Raw genomic sequence first — 21,476 nt, 5'->3', positions numbered from 1 at the left:
GGAAGGAATTTGCCAGGGAGGAAATTCCATCTTTCAGAGAAGTTCAGCAAATCCTCTACCATTTAGGGTTTTCAGGAGTTATCTGGTTTAAGTGATTTGTCCAGGGTCACATAAGGTCAGAGGTGACACCAGAACCCAGGTCCTTCTAACTCAGAGACCTGCTCTCCATTTGTTATACCCCACTACCTCTCACTGTGTCTTGCTTTTTGTTTGGTTTTGTTTTTGTTTTTTTGTGAGGCAATTGGGGTTAAGTGACTTGCCCAGGGTCACACAGCTAGTGTCAAGTGCCTGAGGCCAGGTTTGAACTCAGTTCCTCCTGTGTCTTAATAGCAAGATACCCTGTCTTCTGTAAAGTTCCTAGTATCACTTTCAAATGGATAATACTATATCTCAAAGTTAAACAGGAGCTCAGATGTCACCTAGTCCAACCCCAGCAAAAGTCCAAATAAACTGCACATTTCCTCCCTAAGAAGTGAGAGTCCATCATCCCATTTGAATACTGCCATTTACAGGGAACTCACTACAATTGCTCCCCGCCCCCCCTCCCCAGAACACATTTCTTTGTTGAACAGCTGGAATTGCTAAGGATTCCTTTTATGTTGAAATAAAATCTGCCTCCCTGCAAGTTCCCCCACTGTTCATCGTTCTGTCCTCTACTGCCAAGTATTTTCAGTGAGGATCAGGTACTTCAGCATCTGTTTGGCTTATGTAAAAATAATAATGAGAACAATACCAATAGCTAGTGTTTATATAGTGCTTTAAAGTTTTCTAAGCACTTTGCAAATTTCATCCTGGGGCAACTCTGCGAAGGAGGTACTATTGCTATCCTCATTTTAAAGCTGGGGAAACTGAGGCAGGGGTTAAGTGACTTACCCAAGGATACACAGCTAATACATATCTGAGGTCCAGTTCTTTCTGGTTTCAAGCCCAGCATTCTATCCACTGTGCCATCTTGTGGATCATTTCTGCCCCAGTTGTAAGCTTTGTATACCATGTGAACAACGTGATGATGGGGCTATCCATAAAAACAACTTTGTTATCTTATTAACTCAAGCAGTCAGTTGTCTTGGTGGGAGTCAGCCAGCTTTGCTTAGTTAAGTAAACTTGTATGTATCCCACCCTGGCCACAAACCAAAGCCAGATTCTTTAAGAACACATCCCCTGTGGATGCCAAGGAATGAAATAATGAGAGCATCCCATGCCCTGTTTGACATGTTGTGTTTGTCTCCTTGTAGGGATCGACCTGGAGAACATTGTCTACTACAAAGACAGTACTCACTACTTTGTGATGACAGCTAAGAAACAGAGTCTCCTGGACAAGGGGGTCATTGTGAATGTAGGTGGACCCCCCCCAAAAAAAAAAGTTCTCCTTTAAGACTGGGGGGTGGGGACAATGATGATTTATGTTTTTAAAGTTTTATTCCTGACTTTTGTTTTCATACCCCAGTGAATTCCTCTCCCCTTGGCCACACTCTATTGAACTCACCTTTGTAACAAAGAAAAACACTTCAATGAGGCCATTGAATGCAGTGACCTCATCTCACCGTGAATACCACATTCCACACCTGTAGTCCCCACACCTCTCTTGAGAGGAAGCTCCTTTTGTTATCAGCTCTCAAAGACTAAGAATGTTCATTACAATTCTCAAATATTTTTCACTGTTGCCATTTGGGTCGCAGTGGTCCTTGTGTCTACCATTCTCTTGGGCTGCCTTTCTTCACTCTGTATTACTTAGGCCAATCTTGCATGTTTCTCTGAATTCTCCATATGCATTGTTGCTTATGCAGCATTCTTGGCCATTCCATAATTAATGTGAAGCCGTCCTCCAGCTCATGAGTCCTGTACCTAGTTTGTTTTCTTTTCTTTTTTTTTTTTTCTTTTTTTTTTTTTTTTTTTTTTTTAGTGAGGCAATTGGGATTAAGTGACTTGCCCAGGGTCACACAGCTAGTAAGCGTTAAGTGTCTGAGGCCGGATTTGAACTCAGGTCCTCCTGACTCCAGGGCCGGTGCTCTATCCACTGCGCCACCTAGCTGCCCCCTAGTTTGTTTTCAAAAGAATGCTGCTGGGGCAGCTAGGTGGCGCAGTGGATAGAGCACCGGCCCTGGAGTCAGGAGGACCTGAGTTCAAATCTGGCCTCAGACACTTAACGCTTACTAGCTGTGTGACCCTGGGCAACTCACTTAACCCTCATTGCCTCACTAAAATTAAAAAAAAAAAAAAAAGAATGCTGCTGTGGATATTCTGTTAATGCTCATTTTTATACAGCACTTTGAGGCTGGCAGAGTGTATTACATATATTTTCTCATTTGATCCTCACAAGGGCCCTATGAAGTAAAAGCCATTATTATTCCCGTTTTATAGAGGAAGCAGAGGCTGACTTGCTCAACTACTGGGTTGGCCACTTAGCTAGAACCTTTCTTTCCCTCACTATCCAGCCTAGTTTCCTCCTCTTCTTAGAAATGAGGCTTGGGATCAGGGTGCTGCAGGAGCCTTGAACACTATATTACATGGGACTCTCTGCTTCTGTCCCGGTCCATTGGACTATGAGGCTGATCAAGGTCTCCAATCAAAGGTTTAGTCTTTTTTTTTTAATGATTTCAGTTAATTCTTCCTTCTCCGATGTCCTACAAATCCACTTCTGCTTTCTGAGTGCTCAACCTGATTAGGTGGCAGCTGAGATTCTGATACTAGTGGGATAGAGATGGAGGAAGGCCTGGGTTCTAATCCTGGCTCTGCCTTTTATTAGCTGAGTGAACTTGGACAAGTCACCACTCTTGGCCTCAGTTTTCTCATATGAAAAATGAGAGAATATCTGCCCTTCATCCTTTACCTGGAAGTTCTGAGTCTCAAATAAGATAATAAATGTCACTATGTTTTTTAAAACTGTATAGAAATGCAAAGTTAGGATGTCAGCTTTCAGGGGCCCAGATCTATGATTTAATTACTATTTGGGGAACAGCTAGGTGTTACAGTGGATAAAGCACTGGTCCTGGAATCAGGAGGACCTGAGTTCAAATCTGGCCTCAGACACTTGACACTTACTAGCTGTGTGACCCTGGGCAAGTCACTTAACCCTCATTGCCCTACAAAATGAATGAATGAATGAATGCTATTGGGAACTTTTAGCAGAGAAACTCCTTCTACCGATTCAGATAGGCAACTCCTCTATAACAAAATCTCCAAGTCTTTCTGCTATCATCTATCTCTGTCACCTTGACTCTCCTGGCTGTACTATACATGGTTATATTTATTTTGTAAATCACAGATATTCAGGATCAGAGTATTTGGAGCCAGAAGGTACCCTGGGGATCATAAAATCCAGCTCATTCATCTTATGTGCCCCTGTTCCAGCTTTCAAGCCTTTGTCTTTATTTTATCTTTCTTTGCCTTGTCTGGCCACCTGCTAGTCTCTCTTCCAGCACGGGCCACATCCCTTGCTATAGTGCCTCTCTCCCAGACTCCAGCCCCTTCCACAACCAGTATTGGCTACGATCTCCTGGTGCTTGAATATCAGATACCCAGGGCGTCTGCGACTAGAGAACAAGAAGCATTAGGTGTCGCCGGGAGCCGCTACTCTCAGTTCCCAAGCCCCAGAGAGTAGTGAGATAAGGATCCAGCAACGGGAGGTCAGCGTCATTCTCTGGGTGAAACACACCTGGCTCAGTCATCACCACTTGTCTCGGGAGAATGCATCCCTTCTCTTGCCAGGTTTCACCAGTAGCAACTCGCACGGCATTTGTAATCCAGTCCTCCCTAGGGCTTCCTTCATGTTGGCTTGTGTGACACCTCAGCAGTGGCTGTTGACAAAGTCCCTGGGAAGAGGGACTGCAGGGGCTTGGTTCACATTGGCATCTGACTGCAGAGCGTCCCGGAGGCACTGCTGCTCAGGCTGTGGGGTGAGGCATTTGCCAGAATCTTTGAGAAAGTCAAGAGAAGGTTGTTTCTTCACCTTGGGGGATGCGCAGCAAGGTTTTGGAGCCAGAAGCCCTGGGTTGGTGTCCCAACTCAACCATCAACTAGCTTTGTGACCCTCAGCAAGTCGCTTAACTCAACTGAGCCTATTTCCTCACCTCTAAAACGGGGTGGATGATAACTCCCCTCCTTGCCTCCTAAGGTCATTGAAGCAAGCACTTAGTAAAATCTTAAACCCCTAGGACGGTGGGTGGCATTATTCATTATGTCATTTTCAAAAAATGATGATTCTAGAACACATTTATTTGACCCTGAATAAGCGAACACTTTCACTTAACATTTTTTAACCCATTAGACTCCTCCCCAGGGGCTTCTCCAGCTCTGGAGGAAATGCTCCCAACAGTAGGAGCTCATTCTGAGGGGCTTCCCATGACCCTTGCACAGCTTCTCATCTCCTATTCTCTGTACAAGAGCCCTGTGATGTAGGGATGAGGGTGAGCCAGTGGGCCCCCTTGTTGGACAGATGAGGGGCCACAGGTGCAAACAGACTAGTGGAATGACATGTGAACCACTCAGCCAGCTGGTGGTGAAGCCCAGAATAGAACCTACCTCTCTAATTCTCCTGACCCAGTGGCCTTTTCATTGAACCAGAAGGCTGGCTTTATAACTCTGTCTCTCTGGGGTCACATTTGCAGTCACCAAGAACCAAAAACACACAACTTTCCTGTAGAACTAATAATAATAGGTAATATTGATATGGCATCTACTATGTGCCAGGCACTGTGCTAAGTACTTCACAATTATCTCATTTGATACTCACCCTGGAATGTGGGTGCTGTGATTTTCCCCATTTTACAGGTAAGGAAACTGAGGCAGACAGAGGTTATGTGAGTCTCCACAGCTAGTAAGTTTCGGAAGCAAGATTTGGACTCAGGTCTTCCTGACTCCAGGCCCAATGCTCTATGCACTGAGCCACCTGGTTGTCCCTGCAGAGTAAGGGGTTCTTAGCCATTTTTTTATATCATGGACTCCTTTGGCAGCCTACAATGGTCCTCTTCTCAGAATAATGCTTTAGGTGCATGAAATACAAAGGAAACCAATTATAGTGTTATGTAGTTATAGTTCTCAATATATTTTAAAATACAGGTCAAGGCCTCTGCTAGAGTCTGCTAATACAGAGGCTGCATTTTCTGTTGTGGTTGCTAATAAGAGCTGATATTTATAAAGTGTTCTACATACAATACACTCAGTAGTAATTTGCACCTCTAAGGTAGATACCATCCAATAGGCGATATTACAGACCCATCTGTTGTTTTGTTTTGTCTTTGTTTTGTTTTGTTTTGCGGGAATATGAGGAATAAGTGACTTGCCTAGGGTCACACAGCTAGTAAGTGGCAAATGTCTGAGGTCAGATTTGAACTCAGGTCCTTCTGAATCCAGGACCAGTGCTTTATCCACTGTGCCACCTAGCTTCCCCCCAAACCCATCTGTTATTGGTGGTGGTCAGTCATTCAGTCATGCTTTACTCTTTGTGATCACCATGGCGGACCATAGAATACTGTCCATGGGGTTTTCTTGGAAAAAATCTTGGAATGGTTTGCCATTTTCTCCTCTGGTGGATCACCTTTTGTCAGAACTCTCCATCGTGAGTAACCCTGAAGGGCACAGCTCATAGTTTCATTGAGCTAGGAAATCCTTCTACCATGACAAGGGGTATAGGAGTATAGGGTATAGGAGGGGATTATACCCATCACACATATGCAGAAAGCCAAGGTCAGAGAGTTTACATACCTTGCCCAGGGTCACATAACTAGTAAGTGTCTGAGGCAGGATCCCAACCCAGGTTTTCCTGACTCCCAGGTCATTTTACATTCTACCACACCTGCCTTTTGGAACTAAACACCTAGTGCAGACAGAACTGCATACTTGTGGGGCAGCTAGATGGCGCAGTGGTTAAAGCACCGGCCCTGGATTCAGGAGTACCTGAGTTCAAATCCGGCCTCAGACACTTGGCACTTACTAGCTGTGTGACCCTGGGCAAGTCACTTAACCCCCATTGCCTGCAAAAAAAAAACAAAACAAAAAAGCAAAAACAAAACAAAACAAAAAAAGAACTGCATACTTGCTAGCAAGGGGAATATGGAGATGAAGAAGACACAGCTTCTGTTGTCCGAGGGCACACAGCTGGACTTGCAGAGCTTAGGATTCCCGAAGGATGATGGCTAGGCACAAATGAGCTAAAGAACTTAGAGCTGAGTGATATAGCACTGGATCCTATATTCCAGGAAGTGTGTTTGAAGGCAACCACTCCCCTGAGGGATGCTCCTTGATTCTTACGATTGAGGGCTGGCACGATCCTTAGCAACCATCTGTTCAGACCCAAGAAGAGAGAACGAAGATCCAGAAAGTGATCGGCCCAAGGCAACCGCACAAGGATGAGTCCTAGTTCTGGAATTTGAACCCAGAGCTGCTGGCTCCAGGTCCAAAGCTCTTCTTCCTGCTGCCTCTGTTCCATCGTGCTCAGCTACCAGTGCTTCTTCTTTGCCGTCTTCCCTTCTGATGACACAGCACCCAGCCTGTACCCCCTGACCCTCACGCCCATCCCCATATTAAGTCATTCCCCAATGGCCGCAGGTCTCCTCTAGGGTTTTGGCTTTTCTGCCAGGGTTTTTCTTTGGGGACGTCCCTGTCCACAGAGCTGCTCCATATGGTCATTTTGTGTGTATAGAGAGACTTTACTGTGGTGTGAGAGAATTTCACAGTACAGTTCATGAACCACACAAACTGTCTCCCATGACTGAGCTTGGCACAGGCTGAAAAGCTTCCTGTAACCCCAGTCCAGGTGCTCACCAGTGGCATCCAGTGTGGTCACCAGGCCCTTCCCCTGGGGCTTATTCCTTGAAGCTAATAACCTTTCTCTGTAGTCCCTCCTACTTCTACTTGCTCTGGCCTGGAGGTTCCTGGAGGAGACAGATCTCTCTCTCTCGATCTGGGCCCCGGGTCCAGCCCCTTTGGCTTCAGGTTGAAATTGCTCTCCTGGTAGCCACCTGAGCTGCTGACTCAGTCTATGCCCCTGGGGCTCTGGTCTTTTTTCTAGATCCTAAGTGTCTTGCCTATTTCCTTGAGTTGGCCTGTTTACTTCTACTCTTCTCATATCTTTTTTCTTCTCTCTTGCCCTTATTCTTTCTTGATGTTCTTCCTGTTCCCTTTAGGATGAACCAAGGTTCATCCCCTCTGTCTAGACCCTGTCTGAACCTATAACTTCATTCAAAGGTCCCCCTTGTACTCTGTCCCCAAACCTTTCTCCTTAGACAATACATCCCAGATTGAAGAGCTCTACCTCTGGGATTCCCCCTGCTCCAATATGAAGAGGTCCTGTTTGGCCCTTTAGTGGTTCCTTTGTCTTCCTTTACACACTTCCTGTTTATCACATCTGCCTCAGGAGTGGGAGGTGCCCCGTGCCTCCCAGAGACATCATCTTGATGCTCCACCTGCTATCCCTGTACCTGTGGAGGAAGGAAGTGGTGGGTAGAGGAACTCAGAGGAAGAAACAGGTGCTTATGGGAATAAACAACCTCTTCCATCTTCTCTTCCACCTCCTGGTGCAGAGTATTTCCCTTTCCTTCCCAGATCTGGTCCTTACTATCTTTGATATCATCAGTTTGCCAAGTCATATCAACTCTGCCTCCACAATCAATCAAGTTATATGTAATTTATTAAGTGTCTGCCAGGCACCAGGCACCAGGCACCAGGCACCGTGCCGGACACTGGGGATAAATACCAACGTAAAAAGCAGGACATCTGCTGTCCTTGAGGACCTTACATGTCTAACATCACTGTCTCCTTCCTCTATTCACGTGGCCGCCACCCTGGGCCAAGACCTCATCACTACTCACCAAACTATTAGCCTCTGATACGTCTCCCCATTTCCAGTCTCTATGTTCTCATCCCTTCTCCACACAATTGGCAAAATAATCTTCCCATGTCCCAACTCTGCTGACCAAGAACCTTCAGGAAGCCCCCTATTCTAGAAGGAAGTACGATCTCTTCACAATGGAATCGTGTCCCCCACCCGTATGACACTCTGATTGACTGAGAATTTTTGTATCCTTTCCTCTTGGAAATGCAGCAGCACAGGAAGCAGGCTTGTGCTGGGGAACTAGGAGAAATCCAATTTGTTATCTTCTATGATCTGTCTTTCCATCGTCAACACAGCATGTGAAGCCTCTCACAGTTTGTTTCCAACCTACCTTTTCAAGTTTATGTCACATCTCCCCCCTTCACGCATCCTGTGTTCTAGAGAAACCGGCCTGCACATTGTTGCTTAAACTCACCACGTGTTTTCCTACCTCCAAGACTTTGCATGATGCCTGGAATATATTCCCTCCTCCTCTGTACCATTTAGAATCCCTTGTTCAAAGTTTAGCTTGTGGGTGATGTCTTAAAGGAGGCTTTTCCTAATCCCAGTAGTTATTAATATTCTTTCCATCCTCCTTAAATTAGGATAAATCTGTTTATCTGTTTACATGTTGCTTATTTCCCAGGATACAATGTTAGCTTTCGGAGAGTCACTGCATTGTTTTTCATCTTCACTTTGTATCCCCAACATCTAGCTCAATGTCTTGCACATAACTGGCATTTAATATGTGCTTGTTGGGTTGTGTCTCTCTCCTTGCCTACAGTGCTTTGTACTCAGAACATGCTCAATGAGTACTGTCCTAGATGAAGTCCAAGGTCCTTTCTGTCTCCAAGGTTGTCTGACAGCCCTTTGGAGCATATGCCCAAAATATCCCAAAACTGGACCTGCCTTCATCCATTTTCTAGGAAAAGGAGAGCTTTGAGTAACATTTTTTTTCTTTTTCAAATTCTTTTCTGAATCCAATTATACTTTGTGGGATTCTTCTAATGGAATAGTTTTAAAAATGTTTCACTGATGCTTTTATAAACATCATTGTCATTTCCCAGTACCCAGCTCCCCACACAGTTGATTTCTCTCTTGTAACCAAGAAGTATAGTGGAGCCAAATAAACTAACATATTGACTGTGTCTGGTGATGTGTGACCCATTCCACCCCCATAGTTCACCACCTCTTGGTAAAGAGGAGGGCAGTATGTCCCAGTCAGTTTTCTGGAGTCATGGTGGGTCATTGAATTGTCCTGAGTTCCCATGGCCTTTAGTTTTTTGTTTTATTTACTGTTATCACCATCATTTTGCCCATCATCCTTTCAGTTCAATTTTTGATTTCCAGTCTTGATCCCCATCATGATATGTTGTTGACCCTCTCCCCCCCCCCCCCCCACCCCCGGTGTCCCCAGGATTATGTTGACACAGAGCTCCTGCTTGGCCCAGAGAATGTGAACCAAGACTGCCTACTGTCTTATGCGAGGGAAGCGGCCGACTTTGCCACCAATTACCAGCTTCCTTCCCTGGATTTTGCCATGAATCACTATGGCCAGCCTGACGTGGCAATGTTCGACTTTACCTGCATGTATGCCTCTGAGAATGCGGCCCTGGTCCGGGAGAGACAGTCCCATCAGCTCCTCGTAGCCTTGGTGGGAGACAGCTTATTAGAGGTACTGCTTGTCTTGGCTTTCTCCTTTAGGAATATCAGCTTGCATCTTAAAGAACAAAAGTCCTGTTACATAATGGGGTGGGCCCCTGTGCTCTTGTTAACTCAGACAGGATCTGCTCCATCCCATTTGGCTCGGGGAACGTCTCAGGGAAGACTTTGGCCAGTTGGCAGAACTCATTAAAGAAAACTTTCTTGGCCTTCTGAAAGCGCATTTACTTAACTGGAAAAACAAAGGGAGCCACCTCTGTATTCTAGCAGGATGAGATTTTGATCCATTTGTGTGCGTGTGTTTACATATGCTACCCTTTTTGTTTGAAGGATAAAGTTGAGGTTACCCTTCCCAGGACTAAGTTGTCCATTTTTATTCAGAATAATTGGGCCAGAGGATAACTGGACAGCTCATCCTTGTGCCATGGAAAGCTGGTCCTCCCTGGTTTCCATGACTATGTTTTTGAGCCCATTAAACCAAAAGACTGGGTTGGTATAAAGACCATAGGGCGGGGGGCAGCTAGGTGGCGCAGTGGATGGAGCACCGGCCCTGGAGTCAGGAGGACCTGAGTTCAAATCCAGCCTTAGACACTTGACAACTTACTAGCTGTGTGATCCAGGGCAAGTCACTTAACCCCAATTGCCTCACCAAAAAAAAAAAAAAAAAAAGACCATAGGGGGCTGCGGGAACCTTGAGGATCTGGGCCATTGGATGCTAAGTTCTTGGTTGTTTCTTCCCCACCCCAGCCCTTTTGGCCCATGGGTACAGGCTGTGCACGGGGTTTCCTGGCAGCCTTTGATACAGCATGGATGGTGAAGAGTTGGGACCAGGGCATCCCACCCCTCGAGATCCTGGCTGAGCGGTGAGTGCTGACATGGCTTGAGGGCAAAAAGAGTGTTTGTATGAAACAGTGAGAAGCCCAGTTGGGTTGGAAGACAGCTCATTAAGGGGAGTGAGGCTTAACAGGCCTTAAAAAGGAGGTTGGAGCCAGGTTGTGAAGGGCTGTTAATGCCAAACAGAAATTTCCATTTGATCCTAGAGGTAATGGGGAGGCACTGGAGCCTTTTTGAACTAGGAAGTGTTATGGCCAGAATTCTGCTTTAGAAAAATCACTGTGAGGGAAAGAAAGACAGAGAGAGACATAGATAGAGAGAGTCACAGAGAGAGACACACACACACAGAGACAGAGACACAAATAGAGACAGATAAATACAGAGAGACTTGAGGCAGAGTGCTAAAACAGAAGAGTTAGTATTAGTTCCCAGAGGCAGTAAGGGAGCCGTTGGAGTTTGAACAGAGGATAAACTTGGTCAGAACCATGCTTTAGGAATCGGCAGCTGGGTAGTACAGTGGATAGAGCACTGGAGCCTACATTCAGGAAGACTCATCTTCCTGGGTTCAAATCTGGCCTCAGACATGTACTGGCTATGTGATCCTAGCCAAGTCACTTCACCCTGTTTGCCTCAGTTTCGTCATCTGTAAAATGAGTTGGAGAAGGAAATGGCAAACCACTCCAGTCTTTGCCAAGAAAACTCTAATGGGATCACAGAGAGTCAGACACAACTGAAATGACTCAACAACAACAAATGTTTTAGGAATAACAGTCTGGCAGATTTGTGGAGAACAGATTAGGGAAGGGAAAGACTTGAAGCAGCTAAACTAATTGCTTTTATCCTGGGAAGGCTCCAAGCCTTGAGTTTCCTGATAATACTTGGTGGTCCAAAAGGCAGAGAGATGTTTCAATGGAACTTGTTTCAAAGGGTGCCCTGGCTCCTTTGCTGTAAGAGGGGATTCTTACATTGGGTGGGTGGTTGAACTTAGTGGCTCCCCATCAAGGTCATTTTCCTGAATACTACGATCTTGTGATTTTTACTCCCCTTGGGACGCTTGTGGCCATGCAGCTGGGGAGGCTGCAGTGGTCACAACAGTTAGAGGAGGGGAGGGACAGGCTTTGGGAAGGGTGACCAAGAACATGTGGAGCATTGGGGTGACTGCCTTGGCCTTGTTGCTTAAAGAACAGTTTCTCCCAAGGGGCAGTTATAGCAGGGCCACATGGCTCCATGAGGCTGGGCTTCTCTTTGGTTTCTGAAGCTGGGGATTTCCCAAAGACTTCCTCTATGCCCTGCCTACCTGTCCTCTATGGATTTCCCATGGGTGGGCAGGCCTTGGTGGGGGAAATGTTGTTCCAGGTATGAGAACAGCTTTATCCAAGGCAGGGTCCCAGGCCCTTCCAGCAGCCTCTCACTGCTGGGCTCTGATCCATACAGGGAGAGTCTTTACCGCCTGTTGCCTCAGACGACTCCAGAAAACATCAGTAAGAACTTTGAGCAGTATACCCTTGACCCTGGCACTCGGTACCCAAATCTCAACTCGAACTGTGTCCGGCCCCATCAGGTCAGCCTGTCTCTGGACTCTCTGTCTCTGTGTTGGGCTACTCTTCTGCTTGGGCAGGGAAGCATGGCTTGGAATCTTGGGACAGACATATAAAGCCACATCAGCAATTACCCTTCCTCCTGTCCCCTCCCAGCCCAGGACAGTCAAATAGGAAAGTATTCCACATTCTTTCCTCATTACCCAGAGAATAGACAGAAGTGGTTACTTAGCCCTCCTTATACCATATATGTACTCAGCAAGCCACTTGGACAACATGCCTTCACGGATGACTCGGTCCCTCTCCTCACACCATCCCCCCAGCCCCATTCCTCATTCCTGATCTTACCGAGTTGTGGATCTGTTTATTCCACCTTGCCCATCATCCTGTCAAAAACCACTTCCCTCCTCCAACCACCCAGGCTGATCGAGTAGAATCCTACTTTGTGATCAGACATCACGATGCAAGCCACAAGATGTAGCAAAAAGGCTGCTGAATTGGGGCTCAAAGGTCCTGGGCATGAAGTTGGGTTCTGACATTTGCTGGAAGGCACCTTGGGTAGGGCCACTTACCTCTCTGGGCCATAAGTCTCTTGTGTGAGGTCCCCTCCTGCTCTAATCTGACTCCTGGGATCCAGGCGGTTATTTCTTAGTGTGGATTACTGAGACCTTGCAGGGTAGTGATAAACCTGCCATCACCAACCATCCACCGTTAGGCTGTGTTGCTCAGTGATAGAGAAAAGCGGGCGGGGGTGGGGGGTGGGGGAGGAATTGTAATTATGGGGATAGCCGGGTAGTGCTGGGCCGAAAGAGGTGGGTGGTGCATGGCAAGGCAGCAGTGGCCAGGGGGCCCTGGATGGCAGATGTCAGCAAACCATTGCCTAGTGTTTCCTCTTTTCAGGTAAAGCATTTATATATTACTACGGAGCTGCATCATTTGCCCCTTGAGAGACTGGGCTCCATAAGAAGATCAGTCAGTCTGTCCCGGCGGGGTGAGTCCCTTTCATTGCACTCTCTATGCAATGTGCTCCCATCTATCTGTCTTTTAGTTCCTAGCTGAGGAGAGGGTCCTACTTATTGGAAGGGGACTTACTGGGTATAGGACTGAAGAATTGGACCCTGGTCTAGGAGGGTAGATGCTCCCTCAGTAACCTTGTCTGGCCTGTCCTCATTGACCCTCACTGTCCTCCTTTCTCACTAGGGTCTCTGAGCTCTGTAAAAGGTAATAGGTTGGCATTCACCTGATCTCATTTGCCTAGAATTCCATCATCTCATGTCCATGTTGCACTTCAGCTCCCTTGACTGTGTTTAAAATGAATTACGAACACATTTTGTTTTTGATACCACAGACACTTTTCAACCACCATCAAACCCACCCCTCACAAAATACTTCCACCTGAAGTACTTAAGCAAAACTGCCAGATGGATTGATGAGGGTGTCATCTTCCATTTTTGAAGCCTGACAGTGGTTAACAGAAAACGAAGGATGTGTGTCTGACTCTAACAACTAATATCGCGTCATCTGTTGCGTTTATGTGAGCTGGCTTTGTTGCCTTTTAGTGGTGATTTCATTTACATTGTGTGTCTTTGAGAGACAGCCTAACACATTAGAGAGAGGTACCGGCCTCAAAGTCCTCTGTACAAGGCCTGCTGCCTCTGACCTATCCTAAATGTTTGTCCCTGTACAAGTCATGTGACCACTTAGGTATTCTCTACAAGCGTTTGTCCTGATAAAGAAGGTTACTCATTGGAAGACCCCTACACCAATGAAATTCCGGTTCTAGATCATAGGTCTAGAACAACCAGAATCATTGTATGCATATATTGGTTCTGCTGTCTTTACTTTGCCACACTTCATATAAGTCTTTTCGGCTGCTCTGCGTTCTTCCAACTTGTCATTTCTTGTAAGTCAGCTCTACACTGGAGAGGATAGAGTGCTAGCCATGGAATCCAAAAAACCTGAATTCAGCTATCGCCTCAGATATTTAATGTTCACTGTGACTCTGCCCAAGTCATTTTTAATCCCTTTCAGCCTCAGTTTCCTCATTTGTAAAATGGGCATAATAATAGCACCTACCTCCCAGGGTCATTGTCAGCATGAAATGAATATATACATAAAGCACCCTGCCTTTAATAGTTATAAAAGTCAATAACAAGCTGCCACATTCCAGCATCTCTGTTTGTTTGGCTATGATCCAGTTGTTGAGAGCATGTTTTGTTTTCAGCTTTTTGTCATCATAAATTATGCGGCTGGAGCTATTTTTGTACAGTATGGGTCTCGTCTTGCTTGCCTCTGACTGTATATATCCCACACCCTCGCTTTACATTCTGCTGGGCTTTGGGGTCTTTGGTACTCCGGCATCTTTTACCTGTGTTTATTCCCTAGTTGTTTCTTGTCTGTCCTTAATTTCCTCATTAGAGTGTAGAGTGCCAAAGGGCAAAGACCAGGGCACCTTGCTTCTGGGCCTTCCTTGGGGCAATGGTTGGATATTTGGATGAGTGTACAACTGGAAAGTAACCACCATTCATTTGAGCCCAGATTACCATCTGCCCCTGGAGCCACCTTCCCATATAGACTCAGAGGCTTAGGGAAAGAGTAGAATGAAGCAGAGGAGGCCATCTGCTATGGGCAGACATTTCCCCTTGGCTCCTTTGTTCCTCAATTCCGACATGCCAAGGGGAGCAAAAGCCTAGCATGGGACACGCTGATGAGCAATGTGATACAGAGCTCAGAAAGCCTGGCTTCAACTAGTTGTGGTTCAAATCCAGGTCCAGCCACTTGCCTTCAGATAGTATGATATTGAATGAGTCACTTAGCCTCTATGGATATCTGCCAAGTAAGGGAATTAGCCTAGCTGGGCCTCTAAGGTCCTTTCCAGGTTCCTCACTCTGGCCGATGGTCCTGTGGGTGCCAAGAGTCCTTTACTGATGTCCTTTGCCCCAACTGTAGAGTCCGACATCCGACCCAACAAGCTTTTAACCTGGTGTCAGAAGCAGACCGAAGGGTACCAACATGTCGACGTCACAGATCTGACCACCTCCTGGAAAAGTGGTCTTGCCTTATGTGCCCTAATTCATCGCTTCAGACCAGAACTCATGTGAGTGCCATTTTGGGCCCTGCCAGCTCATAGCAGAGGTCCCTGGGAGAGGTGCTAGTGGAGGAATAGAGTGGGATAGGCTGGTGGAAGCTCTGCAGACCTTCACTACTGGGATTTGGGGGAAAGTCCTTGAATTTGTTGTCTCCCCTGTCATCATTTGCCCTGCTGGATGTTGGCAGTTTGGCCCTCATCCATAAAGAGCCAGAGTGAGGGGCAAATCACCTTCCCACCTTACTAGGATAGGCTTAAACTTTGATCATCCAGTCAATCAACAAGCATTTATTTCAATATTTATTCATTTTGGGGGCAGCTGGGTGACGCAGTGGATAAAGCACTGGCCCTGGATTCAGGAGGACCTGAGTTCAAATCGGCCTCAGACACTTAACAATTACTAGCTGTGTGACCCTAGGCAAGTCACTTAACCCCAATTACCTCACCAAAAAAAAAATATATATATATATATTCATTTTTTGATAAACGTTCACTAAGTGCCTACTATGTGTGAGATGCTGTGGATACAATGCATATGATGGCAACATTGAAACTTACTTGTCCTCAAGGAACTTACATTCTATTTGGGGGAAACCAGTGTTGGCGATTTGCCAGGCATAGTAAATACAAAGTTGTTTCAGGGGTGGAAAGAGCATAAATGAGTGAAGGAGAAGGGGGATCAGTGCAGTACATTGGAGCTAGGCCTCAGTTTTCTCATCTGTACAATGAGGGACTAGATAAATTCTGAGGTCCCATTCAGCCCCAAGTCTATGATCCAAATTACTTTGTATTTATTTGGCATATATTTTGTGATGACTTATCTATGTGTGTGTTGATTCCCCAGAGAAGCTCTTACCATGGTATCTAGTAGCCAGTCCCATGGGAAGCTGGGTGGTGCAGTGGGTAGAGCACCAGGCATGGAGTTAGGGAGACTCCTCTTCCCAAGTTCAAATCCAACCTCAGACCCTTATGAGCTGTGTGACCCTGAGCAAGTCACTTTACTCTGTTTGCCTCAGTTTCCTCATCTGTAAAATGAGCTGGAGAAGGAAATGGCCAACCACTCTGATATCTTTGCCAAAAAAGACCCACACAGGGTCACAAAGAGTCATACACAATTGAAATGACTCAACAACTACTACTAGCCCCAACAGATACAATGCTAGTTCTATGATTATGGTGAATGTTTTCATTTTTCTCTATGCATCCTGAGCTCCTTCCCAGTGACTGGCAGAGAATAGGCCCTTAATAAATGCTTGTTGAATCGATGAAGTAATTTCAGTATTCTGGTATCTTTCCATGGCTCTGGGAACTCAGTGTATAATGTTGACAGTGCCACCTATTAGTGTGACTTGGATTTTGAGGGTGGTCAAAGGAAGTCATTCTCTCCTCTCCTTTTGACTTTTCTCACATTATTCCTTAGCAACTTTGACTCTTTGAATGAAGAAGATGCCATCGGGAACAACCAGCTGGCATTTGACATTGCAGAGCGGGAGTTTGGAATCCCCCCCATGACCACTGGCAAAGAGATGGCATCTGCCCAGGAGCCTGATAAGCTCAGCCTGGTCATGTACCTCTCCAAATTCTATGAGCTGTTTCGAGGGACACCCCTCAGAGCTGTTGGTAAGAAACCTACATGTATATTTTTGTTCAGGGTCCTCAAGTCATCCCTTGAAACTGAACCCAAATCTGGTCTCTCCTGGCTCCACTGGAAAACCATTTTGGAAACACTGGGCTGCTAACTTCTTTCCCACTTGGCAATGGGGACGACCTTGTAGCCGAAGGGAAAATCCCATGGCTAGCGGTCAGTGCAAACTACTGGTTCGTCCTGTCCCTTCCTCACATTCCCATTCTCCGGGTACCTCTTCCTCTCACCCACTTTCTCTGGTGTCCGTTGGTCTGTCTACATGGTAACCTAGAAATGAAGGTGAGCTCATGTGAACTCGGGTATACCCTGCTTTAAAGGGAACGTCATCTCTCTTTGGGCCTGTGTGGGCAGAGATGTAGCAACACCTCTCTGGGTTCCCTTCCCAATCTCTAATGCCCTTTTTAGCCCCAGAGACCTGGAACCCTAGGTGTCATTTTGGATTCTTCCCAGAATATACTTGGTGAACCATATTTGGCTTGTTCCCTTAGTATAAGGACCCCTCCTGAGTTTGATGATAGCTTATGGTGACGCTCTAAATTTCAACCTTTTTTTCTTTTTCTAACAGATTCTTTGGGTAAAAACTATGGAGAAAATGGTGACCTTAGTTTAGCCAAATCATCTATTTTTAATAACTATCTCAACCTAACGTTTCCCAGGAAGCGGACACCACGGGTGAGTTTGCATTCTCAGTTTTGGGGGGGTTTTCTCACCGTTTGAGGAAGGAGATTTGATACCTATTGCTAATTTTTTCTGAGCTTACATTAACATATATTCCCTGGCGAGTATTTTGTTTGTTTCACTTTTGTAATTCTTGATGATTTAGTGTTTTAGTCTATTTCCTGTTTTTCACAACTTATTTTTGGAAGGTTTTGGGAGACTCCTGGAAAGACATAGGCAGGGATATAATGGTAAATGTTAAAACATCTGGCTCTCCAAAAAAAATTATAAATGCTTACACTAAAAATTTAACAATCAGCTCTTGCAAGCTGGCTTAATCTGGCTCCAGCACATTCCTGATCATAGGAGACCAGGAACCACTTACCCAAGAGCAGTTTTTAAAACAAATTGGATTAGCCCTGTCTCTTCAGGCTATTTGTCCCAAAGAGGTTTCTTCTGAGGAGAACTTCTGTGTTTCCTCCTCACATGATTCACTGTGTAACCTTCTCCCTGGGAGTATTTTTCACTTGCTAAATATTTTAGACTGGGAATCATGATATCAGTTGGTTTCCTGGCTATTGAGTATCAGGTTGGGGCTGCAACTGTACCTTACCAGTGCTGGAAAATTGTTAGAATCCCAGAATATTAGAGCTCGAAAGACCCTGGGGGACCAATTCTCCAACCTCCTCATTCTCCTCAGCTGCCTCAGAAGAAACTGAGGCCTAAAAAGGAAGGGATTTGATGAACATCACATGACAGAGCTGTCTTTGATCCCAAGTTTTCTGATAGATAGTACAGGTCTTTTCCCAATGTAACAAAATGCCTTCATTTATTCATATATTCTTGTTTGTTTTTGTTTTATTGGGGGTTTTTTGTGCAGGGCATTGAGGGTTAAGTGACTTGCCCAAGGTCACACAGCTAGTAAGTGTCCAGTATCTGAAGCCGGATTTGAATTCAGTTCCTCCTGAATCCAGGGCCAGTGCTTTATCCACTGTGCCACCTCGCTGCTCCCCATTCATATATTCTTCATTCATTCTTATTTTTTGTTTGCTTATTTGTATATGTTGGTTTTACTCCAGAGATATAGGCAAGTGTGTGCTGGTAAATATATAGCATCCAGCTCAAAGAAAATGTATACTTGAGGCAGTTTTTAAACTTATTTTTACCCAATTAATGTAAAAACAATTTTTTAACTTTTAAAAAAGTTTTGAATTCTACATTCTTTCCCTCCTTTTCTCCTCTCCCTGCTCCCTGAGATGGTAACCAATATGGTATAGATTATATGTGTACAGTCTTGTAAAACACAGTTCCAAGTGCATGACACATTTAAAAATGATTTAGTATTTTATTTCTTCCCCAATTACATTCAAAAACAATCCTTGACATTCATTTTTTAAAAATTTGGAGTTCCAAATTCTCTCCTTCTCTCCTCCCCCATGCCATTGGGAAGGCAAGTGATTTGATATAGGTTATACATGTACAGTCATGCAGAACATATTTTCATGTTAGTCATGTTGTGAAAGGAAACAGACCAAACCCCCCCCCAAAAAACCCCACAAACAAACAACAAAACAAAACCCCCCAAAAATAAAGAAAGCAAAGAAAAAGTATGCTTCTATCTGCATTCAGACTCCACCAGTTCTTTCTCTGGAGATGGATAGCATTTTTCATCATGCATCCTTTGGAATTATCTTGGATCTCTGTAATGCTGAAAATAACTAAATCATTCACAGTTGATCATCATACAGTGTTGCTGTTACTATGTACAGTGCTCTCCTGGTTCTGCTCACTTCATTTTGCATCAGCTCATATAAGTCTTTCCAGGTTTTTCTGAGAGCATATCCTGCTCATTATTTCTTATAGCACCATAGTATTCCATATGACACATTTTTAAGTTTAATTTGCACCAGCATTTTCTCCATCACTTTCTAAGTCTAGACAATCAACAAAAATCAGCCTTGATTTGTGGCACTTGCCCATTAAAACACCAGGTCTCCTGAGCCAATACAGCTTGGCCTTGACACACCCCCTGCTTGTTTACAACATATTCTGAACTGGAAGGGAACATAATGCTCATTGAGCCCAACCCCTTATTTTACAGTTGAGGAGAATGAAGATCAAAGAATTTGCGTGCCTTACTGTCAATAATTGGCAGAGAGGATTACAGAATTGTAGATTTAGGGTAGGGTGGGACCTCAGAGATTACCTAGCACCATAGATTTAAGGGTGAAGGTGGACCTACTCCCTCATTTTGTAGGTGAGGTCACTGAGGCTCAGAGGGGTTAAGTGACTTACCCAAGGTCATACAGTTAGGATGTGTGTCCTTTAACTTCAACAGTATGGCAATCACTTCATCCATCACCCTTGACTAGAGTTTTGTTGCCTCTCCATATTGACATTTAGTTGTCACAAAATTCAGGCTGTTTTTTCTTTTACTCTGCTCTCTTCACTCTGAATCACCTCATAAAAGTCTTCCCATCTTTACTTCTTCAATTTATTCCACAAATTCTGAGCCCTTGTGTACAGCCATGTGCTGGGTGTTGACAGGGAATCAGAAGAGAGCTATGTGACTCTTGGCTTCCCAGAACTTTTGGTATAATTGGGGAGAGAAGGCACACACTCACCTACAATAAATGGCTTTGGGAGCTAGGATGCTAGCCAGAACTGGAGTAAAGAGAAGGAAGAGGTCATTGTGTGCTGGGGGCATCAGGGGAAGATAAGATTTGGAGACCAGGAAGGGAGAATAGCATAAGCAAAGGCTTCGAGTCAAGCAAGGGCTTAGAACAAGCCCCACAAAATATGTGATGTGGTCAGGGAGACCTCAGACATCAGGGCATTCAGGGGAGACTTAGGGACGTGACCAGGCCCCAACTTGGGGGAAAGTTGTTCTTTCTGATAGAGTTCTGTTGTTTTTATCTTATAGAGTTCAAATACTCTCTGAATTTTATACCCTGGAAGAAAACCCAATGAGTTTGAGGTATTTGAATGATGAGGCTATCCTGGTTGGAGAGTTAGAGGAATTAGGTTGGACCTGAATGTAGGCTAAATTGAATTCTAGGCAGAAGATCCCTACCACGGCAGTAATGGGGAGCCATTTTGTTTTGGGGGAAGAGCAGTGTCACAAAGTAGTGAAGATTGGTGTGGTGATGTGTAAGTTGGATCAGGGTGAGGAGAATCTGAGTCAAGGAGACTAGATAGGAGACCAGCTGGCCTTAGACCAAGGTTGTGACCGTGACCTAAAAACAAAGAGCTATAATAATGGGGCATTTCCAAGGACATGTTGGCATGACATGTAGGGGATGTAGAAGAGGGAGGAGTCAGAATCTTGAGAAAAGGTCCATCTCCCTCCTATGTTCTGACCTTCCAGTACAGGTTTAAGGCTGGGCAACAGGAAGTTTCAGCTGTACCAAGGAGGACTTTATAGGGGTCACAGTGATGCTGGGGGATGGAAGAGTTCAAGTCACTGGATCACAACTGAAGATCTAGAAGGGGTCCCAGAGGCCATTGAGGTCCACTCCCTTCATCTTAAAGATGAGGCAATAAGCCCAAGGTCACACTGGTAGTAAGTGTCAGAAGTGGGATTTGAACCCAGCCTTCTTCCCACTGTATCATCCCTGTAATTCAATTTAAGACATTGCAGTGACCTGAGGGATTTACCTTCCACCAGAGGGCTGCAACATTGCACAGATAAACAACCCCTCGAAAGAGAGTCTAGTAGAGTCCTAAAGATTTATTTGACCACAATATCATAGACTTAGAACTATAATGAATCTTAGAGCCTGTCTCATTCAACCGTCTCATTTTATAGATCTGGAAACCAAGGCAGACAGATGAAGTGACTTGCTCAGGGTAATGAAGCTAGTAATTGTCTGAGACAGGATTTGAAGTCAGGTCTTCCTGGATTCTGAGTCGTCCACTAGGCCATGCTGCCTCCCAAGGTTTAGAGGGAAGAGAAAGTGACACATTCCACCTGCCAAGCTCCATTTTGCTTCTCTGGTTCCCTAGTTTGAGCTCCATCATTTGCAAACCAATTGCCTGTGCCCTGGCCAGAGGGTTAGCTGTGCTTCAGTGTCTCTCCAAGGTCCCCCAAGAGCATGTTCAAAAGAGAGAACAGGGGCAGCTAGGTGGCACAGTGGATAAAGCACCGGCCCCGCATTCAGGAGGACCTAAGTTCAAGTCCAGCCTCAGACGCTTGCCACTTACTAGCTGTGTGACCCTGGGCAAGTCACTTAATCCTCATTA

General features: G+C 45.2%; 1 protein-coding gene across 10 annotated transcripts in view; it reads left to right on the top strand.

The window, feature by feature from the left end:
- The window catches only part of MICAL2 (microtubule associated monooxygenase, calponin and LIM domain containing 2), a 266,678-nt gene that overhangs the window by 100,681 nt on the left and 144,521 nt on the right, over nucleotides 1-21,476 (top strand). For all 10 annotated transcript variants that reach the window (XM_043972506.1, XM_043972497.1, XM_043972505.1 and 7 more), the window contains exons 7-14: nucleotides 1,236-1,336; nucleotides 9,228-9,485; nucleotides 10,220-10,335; nucleotides 11,741-11,867; nucleotides 12,745-12,835; nucleotides 14,794-14,941; nucleotides 16,353-16,552; nucleotides 17,143-17,249. In XM_043972506.1, the coding sequence (XP_043828441.1) occupies nucleotides 1,236-1,336; nucleotides 9,228-9,485; nucleotides 10,220-10,335; nucleotides 11,741-11,867; nucleotides 12,745-12,835; nucleotides 14,794-14,941; nucleotides 16,353-16,552; nucleotides 17,143-17,249 (1,148 nt within the window). The remainder of the gene's footprint in view (nucleotides 1-1,235; nucleotides 1,337-9,227; nucleotides 9,486-10,219; nucleotides 10,336-11,740; nucleotides 11,868-12,744; nucleotides 12,836-14,793; nucleotides 14,942-16,352; nucleotides 16,553-17,142; nucleotides 17,250-21,476) is intronic.

The sequence above is a fragment of the Dromiciops gliroides genome, chromosome 6 (genome assembly GCF_019393635.1).
Source record: "Dromiciops gliroides isolate mDroGli1 chromosome 6, mDroGli1.pri, whole genome shotgun sequence".
In the NCBI taxonomy this organism is placed as follows: domain Eukaryota; kingdom Metazoa; phylum Chordata; class Mammalia; order Microbiotheria; family Microbiotheriidae; genus Dromiciops; species Dromiciops gliroides.
Note: the sequence above shows the minus strand (reverse complement) of the source record. Positions and strands in the feature narration are given on the sequence as shown.